The sequence below is a fragment of the Centruroides sculpturatus genome, unplaced genomic scaffold (assembly GCF_000671375.1).
Source record: "Centruroides sculpturatus isolate CEXI.00-Female unplaced genomic scaffold, Cexi_2.0 scaffold476, whole genome shotgun sequence".
Taxonomy (NCBI): Eukaryota; Metazoa; Arthropoda; class Arachnida; order Scorpiones; family Buthidae; genus Centruroides; species Centruroides sculpturatus.
In genome coordinates, this window is record NW_019384596.1 from 302242 (window position 1) to 322868 (window position 20627).

General features: G+C 32.6%; 1 protein-coding gene across 3 annotated transcripts in view; it reads right to left on the reverse strand.

Moving 5' to 3' along the window:
• LOC111624884 (patched domain-containing protein 3-like) overlaps positions 1–8273 on the reverse strand; it is a 16000-nt gene extending 7727 nt beyond the window's left edge. The window contains exons 1-3 of one of the 3 annotated variants that reach the window (XM_023367859.1): positions 8023–8273; positions 7783–7936; positions 4371–5090 (exon numbers count right to left, since the gene is read on the reverse strand). In XM_023367859.1, the coding sequence (XP_023223627.1) occupies positions 4371–5078 (708 nt within the window). In that variant the 5' untranslated portion in view covers positions 5079–5090; positions 7783–7936; positions 8023–8273. The other 2 variants (XM_023367860.1, XM_023367861.1) reach the window with 2 other exon arrangements.
• Positions 8274–20627: the final 12354 nt, after the last annotated feature.

A 20627-nucleotide genomic window follows, 5' to 3' on the forward strand; every position in this document is an offset into this window, starting at 1 on the left:
AAGTCAAACGAGTTAAACGCGTTAGTAACGAATCGTTCGAAAAGTCTAACGAAATAGGAATAACGATGACGTCATTCTCGTTTAACTCGTTCGACTTTACGAACGTACCCAATGTTAACTTTACATTCCAAAGATAAAGTTTTTCTTTTCTTGTTTGATGCGGAAGAATCAGTTCTACTTTGTTTGGATGACATAGTAGAGTCTCTCGAGTCTCCGTAGATATAACACAGAAATAAATAACACAAAATAAATTATAGCTATGTGTGGATTCCGAGCGACACGTCCGAACATATAAGCCGAACAATAGTGTGGGGAGAGTGAGTAATCATTGGCGCTCAAAAGACGAATCGACGAGATTTGAAAATCGCGTAACTCCGGGTTCGCGTAAGTCGAGGTATTACTGTAATTTATCAATCGAGGAAAATGTAAATTTTTTCGGAGTATTTGCCGAAAATCATAAAGAATTCTTCTATTCGTAAGTGTATAGCCTAATACAATGCATAGATATTTCTTAGACATTCGAAATAAAGTTAATATTAAACTATAGAAATATCTACAGGATAAGTAGGAGGAAAAAAATTAAACAATAATTCGAAGAAATATTGCATATGTTTGATGATAACTTGTCGAACACGTTTTCATTTCTAGCCACTATGCCCCACGGCTGTAATTATCCTTCGTGTGAATTAAATAGTAATTAACTTATAAATATATATATACATATATAGTTATTCTCTATAATTTATATGAAGAATAAATTTTTACATACAGTATTTTGATAAGTAGACATTAAATCGATGTAATACACGTCTTACCTACTTGATAATAATAATTTATGTATTATATATAAATACAAATTAAATATCTATGCCTATATATATATGTATAGGTCAGAAAGTGACGATTCATTGTAACGAAAATATCGTTTTATCAAAATCTACTCTTTATAATCGTGTATTAAAAGCGTCACGCGGTAGAGTGTTATTGATAGATCTTACGGGGCCCGGGCCAATCTGAATTAGGGAGCTCCGTGTATTGTACAGTGTTGACTTCAGAAATTTCTCTTTGAGGCAGTTTTTGTTTTTATAAAAGATTGGTTTGAGGGCATGTGAGGAAATGCGTATACAAGCATTTCCTCACAGGCCCTGTACAACCCCTGATGACTTCGTACCACTAACACATTTTAGCAGGGAGAATAAAAGCAGGAAATTATTTCATAATAAATTTGTAAACTGTAATTACTAATTGCGAATTAATGTTACAAACGAATTGAATTTCTTATTTGCTTTTATCTCAATAATTACTCATTAATTATCAAAACTTTACTTAACGACTTCTTCAATTCTTGAATTAAACCCGATAATGTTTATTTGGAAGAAACATTCAGCTCGTTAATCCCTTTTGGAATTGTCTACGAGTTCTGTTTTATGGGGAATGGATTTAGCTGTTTGCAGAATTGATCAATATTATAAAAGGTATGGTGTATGGTTGTGAAAATTAAGCAAATTTCTTATCGCCATTTTGGATACAATGTTTGAATAAATAGCAACACTCTGATAAAACTACCGTATAAACGGTTTTAAAAAATACGAGGAAGAATGTTAAAGAATTAAAATTAGTTTAAAATGCGATTTAATATTAGGTATTATGGAAAGAAATTGCTGTATCATTCAATACAAGGAAAAAGTTCATTAACCAGTTTAAATAACAAACCACATTCAAATCCTTTTAAAAATAGGATAAAAATATATTCTTATTATTAATATATATATATATATATATTCTAAGACGAAAATTTTGATTAATTAAAACAAAAAAATTACTAAAGATTACTAATAACACCAATAATTTAACTTATAAAATATTGTTCATAATACATAATAATTTATCTTCATACTTTGTTCTCTTTAGTCTTTATATCGATGAGATTGTTTATATTTATTTTATACGCTAAATAAGATTACAGTGGGTGATCGGTTAACGAACGAATCGGATAACGAACACTTTCGCGTAATATTCTTATGTTCGGTCAACGAACACCTCACAGAACAAACACAAGAAGAAGCTACGTAAAATAATGAATACCGATTGGTCTTCCCTCGTTTTCGGGCAACAATTCGAAACTTTTCGGAGCGTGGGAGATGTCGACGTCGACTCTCATCCTGGTATATACCGATCCGATAGTATTCCTCCGAACTTTGAAACTCCCCCTCGTAATTCCAGCCTTTTATTTCTCTGACGGAAACAATTCTTTTATAGTATTCCCGAGACTGTCGGGCGGGCACTCGTTAAGTCTTGCGTGGGTTTTTATTTTCGAAAGGCGAGAATATAATACCAAAGGTAGAGGGGGAAGATGTCTGATGTTGCTGAGCAGTATGGCTCGAACAGGTCTACAGTAGGCCGCAGTTCAATCTTATCTAAGAAAGATACTGTATAATCGAGAAGACTCGAGCAGCTAAAGGAGTAACAAAAATCATATCTGAGAAATGAAGAACATCGAAGAGCTCATAATGGAACCGAAACGGACCTGACGACAGAAGAACGCCAAAAACTCTTGAGTGAAAAACACCAAGAAACTCGGCAAGATATGTTTTCTTCTGAAAAAGAGGATTAATGCCGATATTTGCTATTAAAGATCTTTTGAAGAAGTGGGAGGATGTCAGAACAACGGTCTTAGAATGGCATCGAAATCAGGTTGAGGTTAATAGGCTTGGGGATCTCTACAATTACAATGCTATTAATTACTTCTGAAAAATTCTGAAGAAGATAGAAAAGCGATCGACGTTAGACGGATCCTTTAACACCCATAAACGGAAAAAACATGACTAATAAAAATGCAAGATCGTGTATATATGTATTTTTATTATTACGTATAAAAAAACGTAGTAAGAAAGTATATATTTTTTTATTTTTTGAGATCTCCAGTACAAATTAATCAAATTCCCATAAAAACCTATGGTAAACCTATGGTAAGCGAACAAAGTCTTGGAATGAATTATGTTCGTTAATCGATCACTCACTGTATATGCTAATTTCTCTATCAATTCTCTAATTATAAGTATTTTAAAAAACAAAATACAATAGAGTCTCGATAGTTCGAGTTGATCGGGAATGAGACAATCTCGAAATATACGGAATATAGGCCTACATACAATGGAAAACAATAATAAGTAAAGGCGTTAATTAATGTGATTATTTTCTTGTGTTTGTACGACAGTACACTGTACATAACCACACGCTAAGAAGTAACAAGCGTTTTTTGTTTTTTAAACTGCAACTGTTTTCTGGCAGCTACAACGCAATAAATTGAAAGTTGATGTACTTTTGTAATTGTAGGAACACCTGTCGGTGTGTTTACAATTTCAGTGTGTCACACAGTTGATTTGAAGAGTGGTGGGGCTTCGAATTATCGAGACTCTACTGTACTAAAAACAAATAAACTAACTTATGAAATAGAAAAATAAAATTGAGAAATAAATCATTGACTATAATAATTTTGGACACAACAAAATCACTTATAATAAATAAAAAGAATAAAAACTCGTTATAGAAGTTGTCAAAACAACTTTATGTTAAAATTCTTTTGTTATTTTTGTGTTAATCTCCCGGTTGTGTAAAATTACAACTCTTTAGCCTCCAGCAATTATTTCTGGCTACGGAACTGTCTTAGAGTTGTAATTTTGCAACTCTTACAGTTGCAAAATTACAACTCTAAAACAGTTCCGTAGCCAGAAATAATTGCTGGAGGCTAAAGGGGCAAGGTTAAAAAATTGCGGCTGATATTTTTTCCATCAGCACTAGGTCTATTAGCTACAATCTGTGTAAAGATAAGTAACAGTAGCTTAAGTTTACGTGATGAAAACGAAAGTATGTACAGTATTTGTACCAGTATTATATATACTGTATATAGGTACCGCTGACTAAGCTGTGATGGGGCCTATGATGCTGGCTTAGCCGCATCATAAAATTTTTCATGGACAATCCTCTCATCCAGGAGGAGGTCTATAAATCGATTTTAATCAATTGTTTGAATGTTTTTGTATGATAAGTTCTTTAGAAGACACGTGTGCTCGATTTGAACAACTTTAAACAGCACACAAGCTATTAAAGTACCAATCTTAATATAGTTTTGATTTTAACGTTTGTTCTTACTTTTTGCCCGGGAAGGGTGCTTACCGGACAAAAAGCAATGGGCCTATGGACATATCTACTAGTTAAGAAAGCATTTATTGATATTTAAAAAAACATTTAATATAACTGGTTTTATAATCCTTAATTAATGAATATATTAAAACTAAAATAAAGTTTCATTAAACATCAAATTGTATTAGAAACTAATTAAATACTTTAATTAAAGGGTTATATGTTACCTCATTTAAAAATTTTTCTTCCCAGGCATAATTAACATTTTTCAAAGATGTTTTTCGAAAATCTAGTTGAAAAATAAACCTAACTGCTTTAGCTGAAACGATACGATCATTCTTGTCCGTTTCAACACCACCAAGATTTGTAGCAGTTATAGCTATAATACTGTCTTTAAAAGAGGTTTTATCGATCGGATAAACGGGTCTAAATACTCCATTCTGAAAATCATTAAGCCTGTTCATGATTTGTAACGCACTGTTATGGATACAACTACCGAACCACCATTTTGCACAAAGAGAACTGAAATTCCACGTCTGCCCATCGAATGACACATTTATTTTATATATTTCATTATCTAAATGAATGATCTCTTTTGCAATGTCTTCTCTGAAAACGCTACCTCCATCTTTAGCACGAACCAAGACAACAGCCGCTCTCAAAAGTCGAGTCATTCTTCCTAAGTCCAGATTTTCAGAATTATTAAAAGAAAATATTTGTTCGATTTTTTCTCGATCTCTTTGAGTTCTGCCTCGTTGAATATAATACAAGTAATCGAAATCTTGCAAATGATGAAACTTCAGCCATCCGACGCTTTGAATTCCCGTGAAAATTAATAAGCTGAATAAAAACAGAAAGGGATGTCTCGCTATCATTTGTCCTAATTTGGCTAGCCATTCGGAGAGATGTCTGGCTAAAAATCCCTTGGGCTTCATTGTTTAAAATAGCTGAAAAAATTGTAAAGTTTCGTCAAAAAGAGTGATATTTAATGCAATTTTTTTATTATTTAACGGCATTACTACTATTGAAATTGAAAAGATAAATAATAATCGAGATACCAATCCATAATGGGCTTACTAAAAGAGCCCATCTTAGTGCCCACAGGGCGGAAGGTTCGTAATTCCAGTTGAATTTTGAAAATAAACGAACACTACCAAGCTATAACACTATACAATACAGTCGACCCCCTATAACACTGTCGATAATTCTGTTTTATATAAATTCCATGTTGTACGAGTCACTTAGATTTTACAAATACGTGAGCCGTTCACGGCCCGGCACACGTATTTGTAAAATCTAAGTGACTCGTACAACATGGAATTCATATAAAACGGAATTATCAACAGTGTTATAGGGGGTCGACTGTATATGTCTCAGAGGTAAAACTGTAGTTATTATTATGAAAAATCAATGGGACGAAACATAATTGAATTGATATGTAATGAAATTGCTATGTTATCAATATTTTTTTAAAATTAATTCTTTCCGACTGCGGATAGTAAAGAAATTATTTCTTTGCTATGCCCATCACAGATTCGTCCAGATCCACAATAGATCTATTGCGGCAAGAGTCGACATGTCAAGGTCAATTTAAACAAACCAGAAAAATTTCTGAGAATTCCGCAAGAACCCACGTCTTTTATAGAGCAGCATACTAATATTGTCAATCGCCTTCAGTTTCCAATAGTTATTAAAAGAAAATTATACAGCGTAGTCAAGGCTACGCATAAAATAGTTATTAGGTTTGATCCTTTCCATTTGCCAATTCAAACAGCTCAGTTCCTCAGTTTATTGTATTGTGTTACTCTATATACTCTATATATTGTGAAAATCAATAAATAATATCACGAAAAAGTAATGTAAGAATGTTATTTAAATCCACTTTTTTCTGTATTTTTTTCCAATTTTGTACTGTATTTCTTGCATTATCGTTTGTATTTATATTATATATTTGTTTGTTTATCTCCCTTGCCTTTCAACCTTTCCCTTGATTCTTTTATGATCCGGTTAGAGCCCATTTTAAGAATCACTGCTGTATAATAATCGCCATTATTACAGGAAATACGGTATAAAAATATATTAAACATTTTTAAAGTTTATACAATAAGCATGTAATATTATATAGATTCTACATTACAAAAGTTTTCCTTTAAAATAAATAAAATATAATAACTGCAGTTGTAAATGCGTTGAAAAATTTCCCGGTGGGTTTAAAAAAAAAAGGAATAAATAATTTAGAAAATCCTAATTATTTATTGTGACGTCGACTGTAATTTTTAATCATATATTAATTAAAATCTGACCAACAAAAAAATAAATGCCTTTTAGATCATTTAAACGATAATATCACAAAGGTTTGAAAAGTTAGAGATATTATTAGGAAATTATGATTTATGGAGATACTACTACATTAAAGGGAAAATTAATTGTTTTTACTTTCCCGTATGTAAACAGGGGAAAAGTATGGCAATTAGTCAAAAAATGACATTTCAATATTATTAAATTTTTGGATTCGGCACCTTGAAACGTCGAGAAATACAAAAACTTTGGGGGATTTTTTTTTTGTATGTATGGATATTAGCGTGTGGGGGACACTTTGAAGCTTTAATAACTTCTGTGCTTTTAGTCGAAAATCTCTGAAATTTTGCAGGGAGGTTTGTATATTAGGGGGGTTGATGTTATTCGATTTTCGTGGTTAAAGGTCGAGGGGGTGGGGAGATAGAGAGAGTCATTTGATATCTCGAGTGGAGTCGAACTTAATGAAGATTTTACTTAATTACGCAATTCGTTGTTGGATTATTTCTGAGCACATGCCAAAAGTTTACTAATGAAATATACGACATTTGTTTTTATCAGTGTCGTAACTAGTTCTGTGCAAGGTTTCTTTGAATCCCTTAATTTTTAGAGAATAACAATAATAAAACAAATATGATATTAATTATAAACGATTGTTTCTCGTACACAAATACACAATCTCGCACTTACGTGTATTTATAAGCGAAAATATTACAAAATAGTTGACAATTTTTTTGTCAGTTTTATTTCAAGACTCCCCTTCATTGCTTTCCACTCATTGCACCTACCTACTTACGGCAAGGTTATTATTATTATTATTATTATTTTCTAAATGGCTAAAACTAATAAAGCACAGCACGTATTACACAAGCATTTATAAATAAATCGACGAAAACAGTACTTACATATTTCCTAAAATAACTTTCAAGTTGTAAGCTGCCCACAAATTTATAGTACATTATTTTTGTAATGTGTTTTGACATTATTTGCAATAATAGCAGTTGCTATACAACTTAGAACAGTAAAGTGATATCACACTCCACATGCACGAGTAAATGTCGTAATTGAACGGGATGTAAGTTGAATCGTATATTATACTACATGTACCGTACAGTATCTCGTTAACTATTTAGAAAATAATTCTTTGTACAAATAATTTTAAACAAATATTAATTTGCGAAAAGAATTTAATTAGTATAATTAACTGATAGCTATTCTTATCTATATTTAAAGTTGGATTTTTCACGTTGTTATACGAACGATATAAATATATATAATTTGCAAAAATAACAATATATAATTTTTACAATAATGGGTAAAGTTCAATATAAAAGTGGTACTTACAGCAATATTGTCTTATACTTGTTTAAGTGGTGTGTATTAAAACCAGAGTGACTGTCTCAAGAAAAGTGCATACTATCGAACTGGCTAGCGGTTGCGAGGATAACCTTGGAAATATCACAGCCAATTGGCATTCTATTCTCTCAACAAAAATAAACTTTAGAAAAAACGTAAAAATTGCATTATTAAATAAATAAATAAATAAAAGTACAACTTGTAAGACGAAGAACACGACTTACGTACACGAAATATTGTTTTTGTTTATTTTTCTATCCCAAAATTGGTCAAGCTTTTACCATTTTATCCGTTAAGAATAAAAGTAAATTGCTTCAAGGACTTGTTCCAAAAAAATATTTATAATAATATAGTTGTTGCCAACATAATTTTCTTCTTTTTTAAACTAGAAAGTCACGTTTACAGCAGAATACGAACAACCATCCCGTTTATTTTGGAGAATTTTTTCTCGAATTTTTGATGACTTCTTGTAATCTTCGGAGTTATTCGTCACTAATTTTAATATTTTAGAATAAATATCCTGTTTGAATCAACTGCGGTTTCTTCCTTCTCATTTCTGTGACAAGGACAAAAAAGAAATAATTCAAATGTCGACAGGAGAATGTATTTTCAGAAGATAACAGAAGTAATTTTCTACTTTAGGTTTAACCTTTCTCAACCAAATTTAGCGAAATGCCAGTTATATTAATAATAAAATTTTAGATAATTCGTGATTATTTTTATATTATTTTAAACAAATAACTTATAAATATATATATATATATTTANAAAATTATCATATAAAATTAGCTTTTTAAAATACTATTTAATATAATAGTAAAATACGAATAGTTAATTTAAAATAATAATTTAATTTATTATTATTATTAAAATGTAAGGCAATGATAATAGCCGTAGACAATTAAAATCAAGGTTATCATTTTGACGAGTTGTCTTCATTGAAAAACCTTAATTACTAAATGTCTCACCTTGATTACTGATGTAATCGTGAGACATTTAGCAAAATAAAATTGCAGGATTTGTCAAGGGCATGGTCAAAGTTTCGACACGTGAGATAATAAGCAATACTAATTCGTAGGATTCCAAAGTACAAGGTATAAAAACACTGAATAAGAATATATATTCGTGGTCCGTATATTTCTTATATTATGTTTATCGGGATTAGGGGAAGGTAGGACGGTGGGTTCACCGTCCTACCTGCCCCTAATCCCGATAAACATAACTATCAATAAATATAACATTTAATCGTGTAAATGCACTGTAGGGCCTATCCACATCATCCTCTACCTTTAATCTCGAAAAACATGACCAATAAAAGCGTTTTTATTTTTAAAAAATGTTAAAATTATTTACTATTTATTACAGTAAACGTTAGTGGTGTCTGTTTGTAACGTATATAGTAAATTTTTGTAATAAATTATTTAAAATTGACACAACAAAATTCGCTACCATTACTATAACATTAGAGTTGAAAACGATAAATTAACAGGTTAAGCTTACCGCTTTAGATTTTTTTTAATAAGACTTTGTTCTGGTTCCCTACACTTTTTCTCATCTATTGCTTCGATATACTGATGTATAAGTGAAAATAGCTTTTGTATAATCCTCACACCTAGTAGAAACGTCATAAAATAAAATAGAGAAAAGTTTAACATTCCAATTTATGTCTTGGTAACCAACACTGAACAAATTATGCAGAACGTGTAAACCACACGACCCGATGTTTGTCACTCTCTCGTCGTATTCTTTCAAATAATTTTGAAACTTATTAAATAAGGCCCATTTTACAATAGTTCCATCTATAGATAGCAGTGGCGTGCCGTGTTAGCGACTGTCTAGGGTCCATTCGTATCGTTTATTCGATAAGCCAGTAAAAACCGTAGACTTCTCTAAATGCATTTTTAATATCACAATTACATTCCGAATCGCTAGTCACGATATAAGGGCTACAATTAAAAATAAAATAATAAAAACTTACTCGGTGAAATAAAATATGTGGTGGATGTACCGGTACATACCCGGTACAAAATATTCTTCAATTATATTAATATACTTTTAAAAAAATTATAATTAAATCTAGCTTTGTAAAGAAATGTACATAAAAATAACATAAAATCTTCCTTACTTTTTAAATCTTAAAACAATGCGCTTAGTCAAATAGCTCCCTACGAGTGGCTAATGGATGGAATCGAAGAGGTTGCGGAGCGCGCATGCACGCGGACTGCCAAATCCCCGGGGTGCCTATACCGGTCAACGTCAAATGCCTCTTTTGTCGCATCATTAGTATACATCAAAGGACGCGACGGGGCCGTTGTAGATTTTAAACGTTTCTCACCATAGCTGTAAAAATCTAAATACGTTAAACTTAATAGTCATTTGTTTTCTAACTAATTCGTTTTAGGGCCACGGAAATTTCCAAAATTTACAACTTTTCTGTCACTCTCGTCGAACTGGAAAAATGTCTGTCTTTATTACATCTAATATTACGAAAAAATCGGTCCCCATTGTACTCGGCTAGAGATTGGGTCGGTTAAGCTTTTAAGTAATATTCCGGCTCTTTCGTCAGGGTTTTGTTTACGTCCCCATTTCCCTAATGGCTTAATTATTTAACTACTACTTAAGTAAAAATAAGTCGAAACCGGTTACTTCGTACTCGAATATTTGTAGTCTCGGGGAAAAAGTGGAAAGACAAATTTTTACGACAAACGGATACGTAAATCGTAAATGTAAGGAAAATAAATTCTAGAGCTTTTTCCGTACCTCGTGTTTCTCTCTCATTCATTAAATTTAGTCGTAAATGACGCTGTCGAAGTAACGCTTAATTTTTTAACATTATACAAGAATTGTACACGTTTTTTTCCTACATCCCCTTAAAGATGGGATGTACGAAATCGTAATATGACCGATTTAACATTGAAATCCGTAATATAAGATGGGAGAGCGGAATAAAAATATCAAATATTTTAATGAATTTTTTTAAACCCCTGTCAACTATACAGAACTATCGTAAAAACGTACCAGTAAATTCTTATCGGTTGGGTTAAGTTATAAATCTATACGCGATTCGCGTAATCGGGCGAGGGCGGTTAACGGCCCGGAACCGGTCCCAGGTACAGTACAATTGGATGCGGTATACGCGTAGCATCCACCCGAGGTCGTAGGCTTCCACCGGCTAAACCGGATGAGGTTGGTGCTCTGTAAAGCGCGTGCGTGAACCTGGCTTTTTGGATGCTGACAATACAGAGATTCCACTCCGCCACTAATATTCGAATATACAATAGCGATCATATCTTTTTTTTCACATGTAGTATAGAAATTTGTAATAAGACACGTAATGCGGTTATAATAAAATATTGTGCGATTATTTTCATATAATTAAAATTAATATGTATTTATTTTTTAGAAAATACGAGGGAAGCGGCGCATCCACCGCTTCCAATAACGGCACGCCACTGATAGATAGTCGTTTAGGCCATTCAAATCTTGCCCAAAAATTTCAAGATCGCTTGCTGAATTGTGACTAATAATACAGACTTTTAAATATTCGTTGTTAATTTTATCCTTATTATTATATCTATTTGTTTCTTTTTTTAGTCATTATTTAAACTTTTTTCATCAAATAAAAGAAGATAGCACACTCCGCCTTGCACTGCAGTAATAATTGGGCATAAAATACGATACCAAAGCAAATGACTTTACGTACATAAACTTTACTTTGCTATACAGTGGGTGATCGGTTAACGAACAGATCGGATAACGAATACTTTCGCGAAAGATTCTTATGTTCGGTCAACGAACACATGTTCGGATAACGAACACCTCACAGAACGAACACAAGAAGAAGCGACGTAAAATAATGAATACCGATTGGTCTTCTCTTGTTTTCGGGCAACAATTCGAAACTTTTCGGAGCGCGGGAGACGTCGACATCGACGCTCAAGTCGGTATATACCGATCCGATAGTATTCCTCCGAACTTTGAAACTCTCCCTCGTAATTCCAGCCTTTTATTTTTCTGACAAAACAATTCTTTTATGTATTCACGAGACTGTCGGGCGGGCACTCGTTAAGTTTTACGTCTGTTTTTATTTTCGAAAGATGAGAGTATAATAGCAAAGGTAGAGAGAGAGTAGGCAGAAGATGTCTGATGTTGCTGGGCAGTATGGCTCGAACAGGTCTACAGTAGGCCGCAGTTCAATCTTATCTAAGAAAGATTCTGTATAATCGACAAGACTCGAGCAACTAAAGGAGTAACAAAAATCATACCTGAGAAATAAAGAACATCGAAGAGCTCATAATGGAACCCGAAACGGATCTGACGACAGAAGAACGCCAAGAACTATCGAATGAAGAATACCAAGAAACTCGGCGAGATATGTTTTCTTCTGAAAAAGAGGATTAATGCCGATATATATTATTTAAAAAGTATTATGTTTTGAAGAAGTGGGAAGATGCCAGAACAATGGTCTTAGAATGGCATCCAAACCGGGTTGAGGTTAATAAGCTTGGGGATCTCTACAATTACAATGCTATTAATTACTTACGAAAAATCTTGAAGAAGAGAGAAAAGTAATCGACATTAGACAGAGTCTTTAACCCTTTCAAACGGAAAAAACATGACTAATAAAAACGCAAGACTATGCGTGTATGTATTTTTATTACTACATATAAATAAATGTAGTAAGAAAGTATATATATTTTTTTATTTTTGGGGTCTCCAGAACGAATTAATTAAATTCCCATTAAAACCTATGGTAAATCGATCAGTTAACGAAAATGGTAAAATCAGTTAACGAACAATTCGGATAGCGAACAAAGTCTTGGAACGGATTATGTTCGTTAACCGATCATCCTCTGTATTTAAATCTATCTGAAATAGCAGAATCCCCAAACATTTGCTTAAATTGAAAACTTGTTTGTTTAGTTAAGTTATGGTAGCGCAACACTTGGGGGATCTGCCTAGGGGTGCCTTCCGGGAGGTCTTTTTAATGGTAGCTGGGCCCTACAGACGTGGAGAAAACCCAGAAAACTCCACGTGGCCAGCCCGTCCTAGCCAGGCGCGAACTCCCAGTGTTTAGGGAACGGAACCGCTTGACCACCGAGGGCCTTAGAGACTAAATAAGTCCTGCTAAAGGCCCATTTACAACCATCGAAAACATAATTAATTAACGCTGGCTGAGTATAATTGAAAGAAATTAATTGAAAGAATTTAATGTGTTGAAAACGATGTACCAATTCACATTATTTTATTGTAAAGCGAAATAGCATTCATTTATATTCAAAATCATCCGAATATATAAAATATGAAAATATTAAGTAGAGGCGGAGAGAAGCCTATAAAGAACAATTGTAAAATAAATGTAATAAATTACAGTTGATCCTCCTATAACATTGTTGGTAATTCCGTTTTATATGAATTCCATGTTGTACGAGTCACTTAGATTTTACAAATACGTGAGCCGTTCGCGGCCCGGCACACGTATTTGTAAAATCTAAGTGACTCGTACAACATGGAATTCATATAAAACGGAATTATCAACAGTGTTATAGGGGTCAATTGTACTTCTTCCTGCAAGAAAATTTATGTATTTCTTTAAATGCATTTTTTTACTTTATATATATTAACAGTTTATATATTATAGGCTAAACAAGCGCTAATTAGTTTAAGTTTTTCCAATGTTTGGCTGAAATAAAAACCAGTTTTTAAGCGCTTATTTGTAGGTTTTTCCTTATTTTAGTTATAGATACAAATCATTAACATTGATTGCTTAAGAATAATAAGTTGTAAATTACATTTAAATTTTTGATAGTTTTCCTTTATATTTTTCTTACAAAGAGCTATTTAATTTTTTGAAAGGAATGATTATACAGTCTAACAGTAAATGTTAGGAATAAAGACAGTGAACAGTGATTATTACATTATTTGTAGAAAGTTAAATGCGTAATATAAACAAACTAATCATTTTAAATTTATTGAATGAGTAAATATATAAATATTTCATATTTTATAAACATCAATATTTTTCCTGTATATTTATAGGAAAATAAATTAAAACATTTAAAGTATTTATTGTTTAGACCAGTGTTTCTCAACCTCGAACGAATCGTCGCCCCCTTCAACGTAGTATCGTCCCCTTCAATAAAACCGTTACGTAGTATTGCTCCCCTCAAAATTCCGATGCCAAAAGCCAAGGCTAACGCCAAATTCATACTGCATCGAATAGACTAGTGACTAGTATAATGTTATTTATTTAATTATTGTACGATATAACGAATAAAATACCTAATTATTCTTAATATAATGTTTTACTATATCGCCCAGAAAATTGTTTTTCGCCCCAGAATATAAATTGTTACTAATCGCTCCCTCAACATGGAAAAAAGCCTACATGGGGGCGATATCGCCCCCGTTGAGAAACACTGGTTTAGACGACAGTAATAAAACGATGTATCTATAGATGACGACAGCTCCCTGAAAATTCATGCCGGAAACGTTTCCATTTTAGACCCGCCCTATTAGTTTTCGGGTGCCCAGAGCCGTAGGTTGAAGTCTTTACCGCTCGACCATTCCGCCGTTCTCATTCGTGATTAATGGCATAAGGAAAAAACTGTGGCGAGCAGTAATTAAGTTAAAGAATACAGTATTGTTAAACTTCTAATATCACGTATAATATGATTTATATCATGATACAGGATTGAATTTATGTCACTCTCTTCCTCCTTTTATTATTTATTACTTTCACAATAATTATTATTATTTATTTTATTTAATATCTCGATTCTTAAAGTATTTTATCGTATATTTTTTTTTTTTACAAAAACAGTTTAAAGGGATATAATTTTTAAAAATATATATTGTATTCGCTTAACTACTGCGACAACGATATAGCGCCAAACAGACACGCTGACATTACTGAGACAGGCAACATCAAAAGTGTTTAAGCCTGTAAATATTTAATTTTTCCCATCTAACAATTAAGGTTTTTTATTTCCTAATAGTACTTTCTTAATTCTAATAAGTGCCCATCAATAGCCGAGTGGATAATACCACCGAACAATGGTAGTTACTTAGTCGTGGATTTGGGTATGGCCAACGGGAGAGGGATGCGGAGGAGCTCAATTCTCAATGGTCTGGCTCTATTGCTAACGGGAAAAGTATGAAGAAAAAGCTGCGGAATTTTTTGTTACCTAATTAGCGTATACGTCAAATATCCATCAAAATTCAATAAAAATTTGAACCCGTTATAAAAATGCTTGTCTTGGGATCACTTCCATCGATTATTGCAAGAAGCTCAAATGCACGAATATTTATCTTCGTGTGAATATGTCAAAATAATCAAGTGATTATTGAATACGATTTTGGATTTGATATAATTAAATCCTACGTTCTAGATAATTGAATTACCGGTAGAGTTTCTGTACGTATGCAGACGTAAAATCACTAACAACGCACTCCAGCAAACCAGAGATTCTGTCATTATTTCAATCTTTCTTCCAAGATTTAATCGAGGATTTTATTTAATAATATTTTGATAGTACAGTATATTTTTCGTCTTTTAATTAAAACCTCAAACATTTAAAATTTGAATATTTAGGAGGATTTATTTGTATGGTCAATATTTGTTCATAAGACAGTAAAACACGGAGCGAAGGACTCGGAAATTGTAACAAATACATGTATAGTATATAAAGATATGTAAAAATTGTGTACAAAAGTATGATTTATTTTTTGAATTTCGTGCTGTTTACTTATTTAAATGAATTTATTTTCTTTAAAAGCCGAAAATTTTAATATTCGATTTCAGTTTTTTTCGCCAACCTGTGATTAAAGGTAGTGAAAAAAAGTAACTGTCTCTTGTAGAAAAAATAAATAGAACGTATTCAATGCTAAAACAAAACTTTTATTTAAACACAAAAAAAAACACATTATTATTAAATTCGTCTAAAAATCATAACAATGACGTTAAGACACACCGTTTAAGGACAGTGTTGAAGAATACAAGTCTTTTCCTATAAAACAACGAAAACTAGCTGCTATATCTTCGTGGTCATGGAAAACATTAAAGGCACAAGAAATAACCAGAAATGACTTAACTCTCAATCGTTGGAGAGAACAACTTAGAACAGTAATGAGTAGTCGTGAAGCAATAAAAAACATAACATTCCCGTGGTAGAAAAATTTAAGAAATGCAGAAAATCGTGCAAAATTATAGAAGCTTCACACTTACGCAGATTTGCTGTCCATAAATATTAAAGACTTCAAAGACCATGCTTAGAAAATGTTCTTTTTATTCGGCCCTAAAGTCAAAGCTAGTATTGATTCTTTTCCTCTGTGTAATGTAACATTAACATGCAGCGCTTCCGGTTAATTCTCTACTTTTCTAACAAAACATTTCGTTCGGATGCAAGATGTCCCGAATGTTCTGGACGAGCTACTCGGAGCAAGTAAAATTTGAATTCTTCCTAACATTGCACAGCTTTATGTTCAGCATAGACACAGCTATTGACTCAACTGCGAAGGCTAACGTAATACAGCACTTAGAAAGACTTGTTCCAGCAATTGCGTGTGTATTTCCTTGAACTATCCTGTGAGCCACTCTCACGGATACGGAATCTAATTCTGATACGCCTGTTCTGGTGTGTCAGAACACCCGAAATGTACATATTAGAGTAGAAATTTATTAAAAAATAAAAATAGGAAAAAAAGTCCAAATCAAGATTCCTAAAAACATGCTGAGATACGTCCAAAGATACGTATTATATAAGAATAAAATATAAACAATCTTAATTTGCAGAGACGATCTTTTATTAGAGGCTATACCTCTTTTTAAAAAATGCAAATTGGTTAATAAACGGATTTACAAAGACATTTTTTATTATTCTTCTTCAATATTTGTGTAATAAATATAGTACGTGATTATGTTGCATGACAATAAATTATGGAAATTAATCTTATTCGCTTAAGGCGCTTCTATACGAGTGCATCGAATTGTCATTGCTCTTCAGCGATAATCCGAGATGCACGTGTAGAAGACTCTACACCCTGTACAAAGGCTACTCGAGAATCGTATTTTCATCTAAAGGGTATGCCACCAAAAACATATTGATAACCAGTAACATGGAGGATCAAGAAATAGTTTCTGTTTAACTTCAGAAAGTAAGCCTATTTCTATCACTTTTTATAAATGATGTGCCAAATACGTTCGCAAATATGGCCCGGGGGACGTAGTTTCGGCACCACTACCGAAGACAATTGCAAAAAGAAAAAAGAACTGTACAAAAGTGCAAAGAACTCCTAAAAAGAAATAAACCAGGCTTTCTATAAAAGCTACGACTACGTTAAAATACGTAATGATGCAGATGCAAATTTAGTTTCCTCGCAAAGGAAAACCATGGAGAAGCGAGAAAACTCGTTGGCGAGAGCTAATTTCTGGTTCTCGCGCATATCTGACAGAGTTTGATATTTATCGCTTCTCACCTCTTCTCGCCACATATTCTCGCTTGCTCGCGTCTGCACAATCGCACCCTTATTGTATTCTATAGTTCCAAACAACAACATTAAACTTTCATCACATCGAAGAGTAAGCTATGTAGAATAATCGCACTGTGCCAATTAATTAACTATAATGTCTTTTAATTAGGGTTTAAACAATTTTTAATTATATACATAATCACGGTTTTGTTGAGCAGTAAATATCAAAAATCTTAACTATCTCTCTGTGGACCACCTTCCCTTATAAATACTTTAGGATTGATAAAGAGATATTATACAATTAATCATTAGATTTGCAAGGTACACACTTCCAAATACAACTGGAAGAACATTTACAAGATTTTTGTAATCAGAGTCTGTCCTACGGAGATCATACTTGATAGAGAATTATTTGTTCACGATTATTTTGCACCAAAAACATTTAGGTTTATTCTACACTATTTAGGAGGTTACATCGTTTATTCTCTACTGTCATCACTCGGTTGTGATGAATGAAAAATATATTGACAGCAAAACCTTGAGATGCTGCACCAGAGAAGACGTTTACATTCATCAAATCTCGAGGTAGTTTGTTATATCCAAGCCATAAGCTTTGCCAATTGATGTACTGGACAAAAAGCAAACTACAGTTAACAAAACCAAACAGGTGTGTTTATTTTTCAATGATGGATATAATATTAAATCAGTGTTTTGTTACATCGATGATAGGATGCGACAAAGCTGTTCATAAGTCATACTTGACCTCCAGATTTTACACTTTTTTGTTACCCGTCGGTTGCATTTTTTCACTCGAATAATTAATCAATCATTTATTTCATCAGTTGAAAGTAAAAAAACACAGAAAAAATTCTTACTTAAAGTAAATTTTAATAGCGCAAATAATGTTATATAATATAATTTGTTTGTACGTTTAATACATTTGTAATGTACTGTATAATAAATTGACATAATAGCAATAATAGCACAATTTAATAATTGGCTATTATGTCAGTTTTGTTCGTTGTCATTTATTTATCCATAAAACTGATTTTGAATGTCGTGTGTATGTCATGCTAATGCACATTAAGAAGGAATTTTTTTAAATTCCTCCCACGGGGTAGAGGATTAAGGATTACCCCGAAGAACTCGGCTTCTACTGTACTATTTTAGATGCGGTTTTTTGCGTTTTTTGACTGCGTTTTAGTAGGGTACGCCATGAGAAATTCAGTATATTATTATTATTTTTATTTGTAATAGGATTTTATTATTTATACCACAAAATGACACTGCTGCTGCTGCTAGATCGATGATCGATATTTAATAAAATTGATAGGTACTGCTTTTTTATATTGTACTAGCAGACCCCGCCACGCGTTGTTGTGGCTCAAAATGTATCTATTATAAATTTATAACACTTCCCGTGGGGGGGAGGAAATTTTTCGAAAAATTTCTTCTTAGTTTACATTCTGTTGACGTACCCTATTAAAACGCAATCAAAAACGCAAAAAACCGCATCTAAAATAGTATAAATAGAAGCAGAGATCTTTACGGTAAGCCTTAATCCTAACCATCTCCCCAGTGGGGGGGATTTCAACACGTATATTATATAAAAACACGTGCGTATTCGAATGCAGCGTTGTGTCAAAATTTCAAAGGAATCGGTAGGAACAAACGAACATTACATTTTTATTTATATAAATAGAAAATGATCTGCTTTAGTTCATTTTCACAGAAAAGCGTAATGCCTCGCAGAAAAGCAAACTCAGGGCGTCGTACTCGTAGCGTCATCTGTTGGACATAAAAGCCTTAACCTAGATGATATCTTTTAATTTATATGAATATTTAACGGAATAATATACAGCTTATGTCCACCCCGAGGTTCCATTCTAAATATTGGCGAAAGAATTTTTGAAATCGGATGAGTAGTTTCGGAGATTACCTGCTGCAAACAAACTTACATACATACATACATACAAACATTACCTCTTTATAATATTAGTATAGATAATTTTATTCTGAATTTTGTGGTATTTTGTGAACAGGAATTTTATAACTAAGGGACATTTATAATAGACTTCTGCAAATCCTTAACTTTTAAGCATAATTTCAGCAATCGTACTAACTAGTGTCTGACTTATAGAGAGTCATGGCAGAGATTCCGCGCCAAGTAAAAAGTCACTGACTAACTGTATACACGGTATATAGAAAGAGTTGATTTTTCCGCCCCCAAACGCTTAAAGTAATTCTGAACATCTCCTCCAAAAAACAATTAGATAATTGCTTTCTTAGGTAGTGTGCAAAATTTCAGATTTTTAAATAAAGTTGTCGAAATATAATCAATTGAAAAAAAGCAAAAATCCGCCAAAAAACTGTATTTCTTCTTCTTCTTATTGTTCATTCGGCATTGAAGAATCTTCTAGAGCAGGGGTCACCAAACTACGGCCCGCAAACCAGGCCAGTTCATCCGGCCTGCCACCGCACTGTACCACAAATGAGCTAAAATATAAATACAGTAGAGCGTCGTTTATCCGAATCAATTGGGGACTGGGGTTGTTCGGATAACTTATTTTTCGGATAACCGATTATGTACGAAAAAATATATTAACCTATCCCGTGTTGAAATTTTTCTCCGTTGCGTGTCGCTTCGCGTTGAATTTTCGTCGATGTTAAGCTTAATGTAAACTTTTAAAAATAATAATCGTGGCTATTGTATCGTTAAAAATTATTTCTTTATTGTTTACAAACAAAATAAATATATTTAAAAATATAAAAAACAAAAAAAATTTATACTTTAGAAGTTATCTAGTATCAAAAACGTTTGATTCAGCATGACATGCAGTCCTCAGAAAAACACCACACAAAAGTGACAGTGCTGCCAGCTAAAACACATATACAAACATAAAAAAAATATTGGAGTAGCTCAAGATATAGCCAAAGATTGCAGCGCCACAGCACTAGCGGAAATTTGAATTTGACAACTAAAATTCTTTCGGATAACCGACCTTCGGATAAACGACGCTCTACTGTATTTATATGGAAATATCATAGATTATAGATGAACTTACTACGTAGAAAAAATTAAAATAAGTAAATAAACATGCCAAAATTGGTCCAATCTGAATTTTGCATTTGACAGTAATATACTTTTTAAGGAAAATCAGTGAAATGAAAAATTCGGCGAATTTTTACGCTTTGGATATTCAGAGCACTTTTTATGTAATGAAGTTTCTAAGAAAAGCGATTACGAGCTTTCTGTAGCCATGTTATTTGTGTATTGGTAAATAAATATGTTAATTTTCTTTATTTTTTGTGTATTCATTACACTATATTGAAGAAAATGGTGATGCGACCGGCACTCGTCA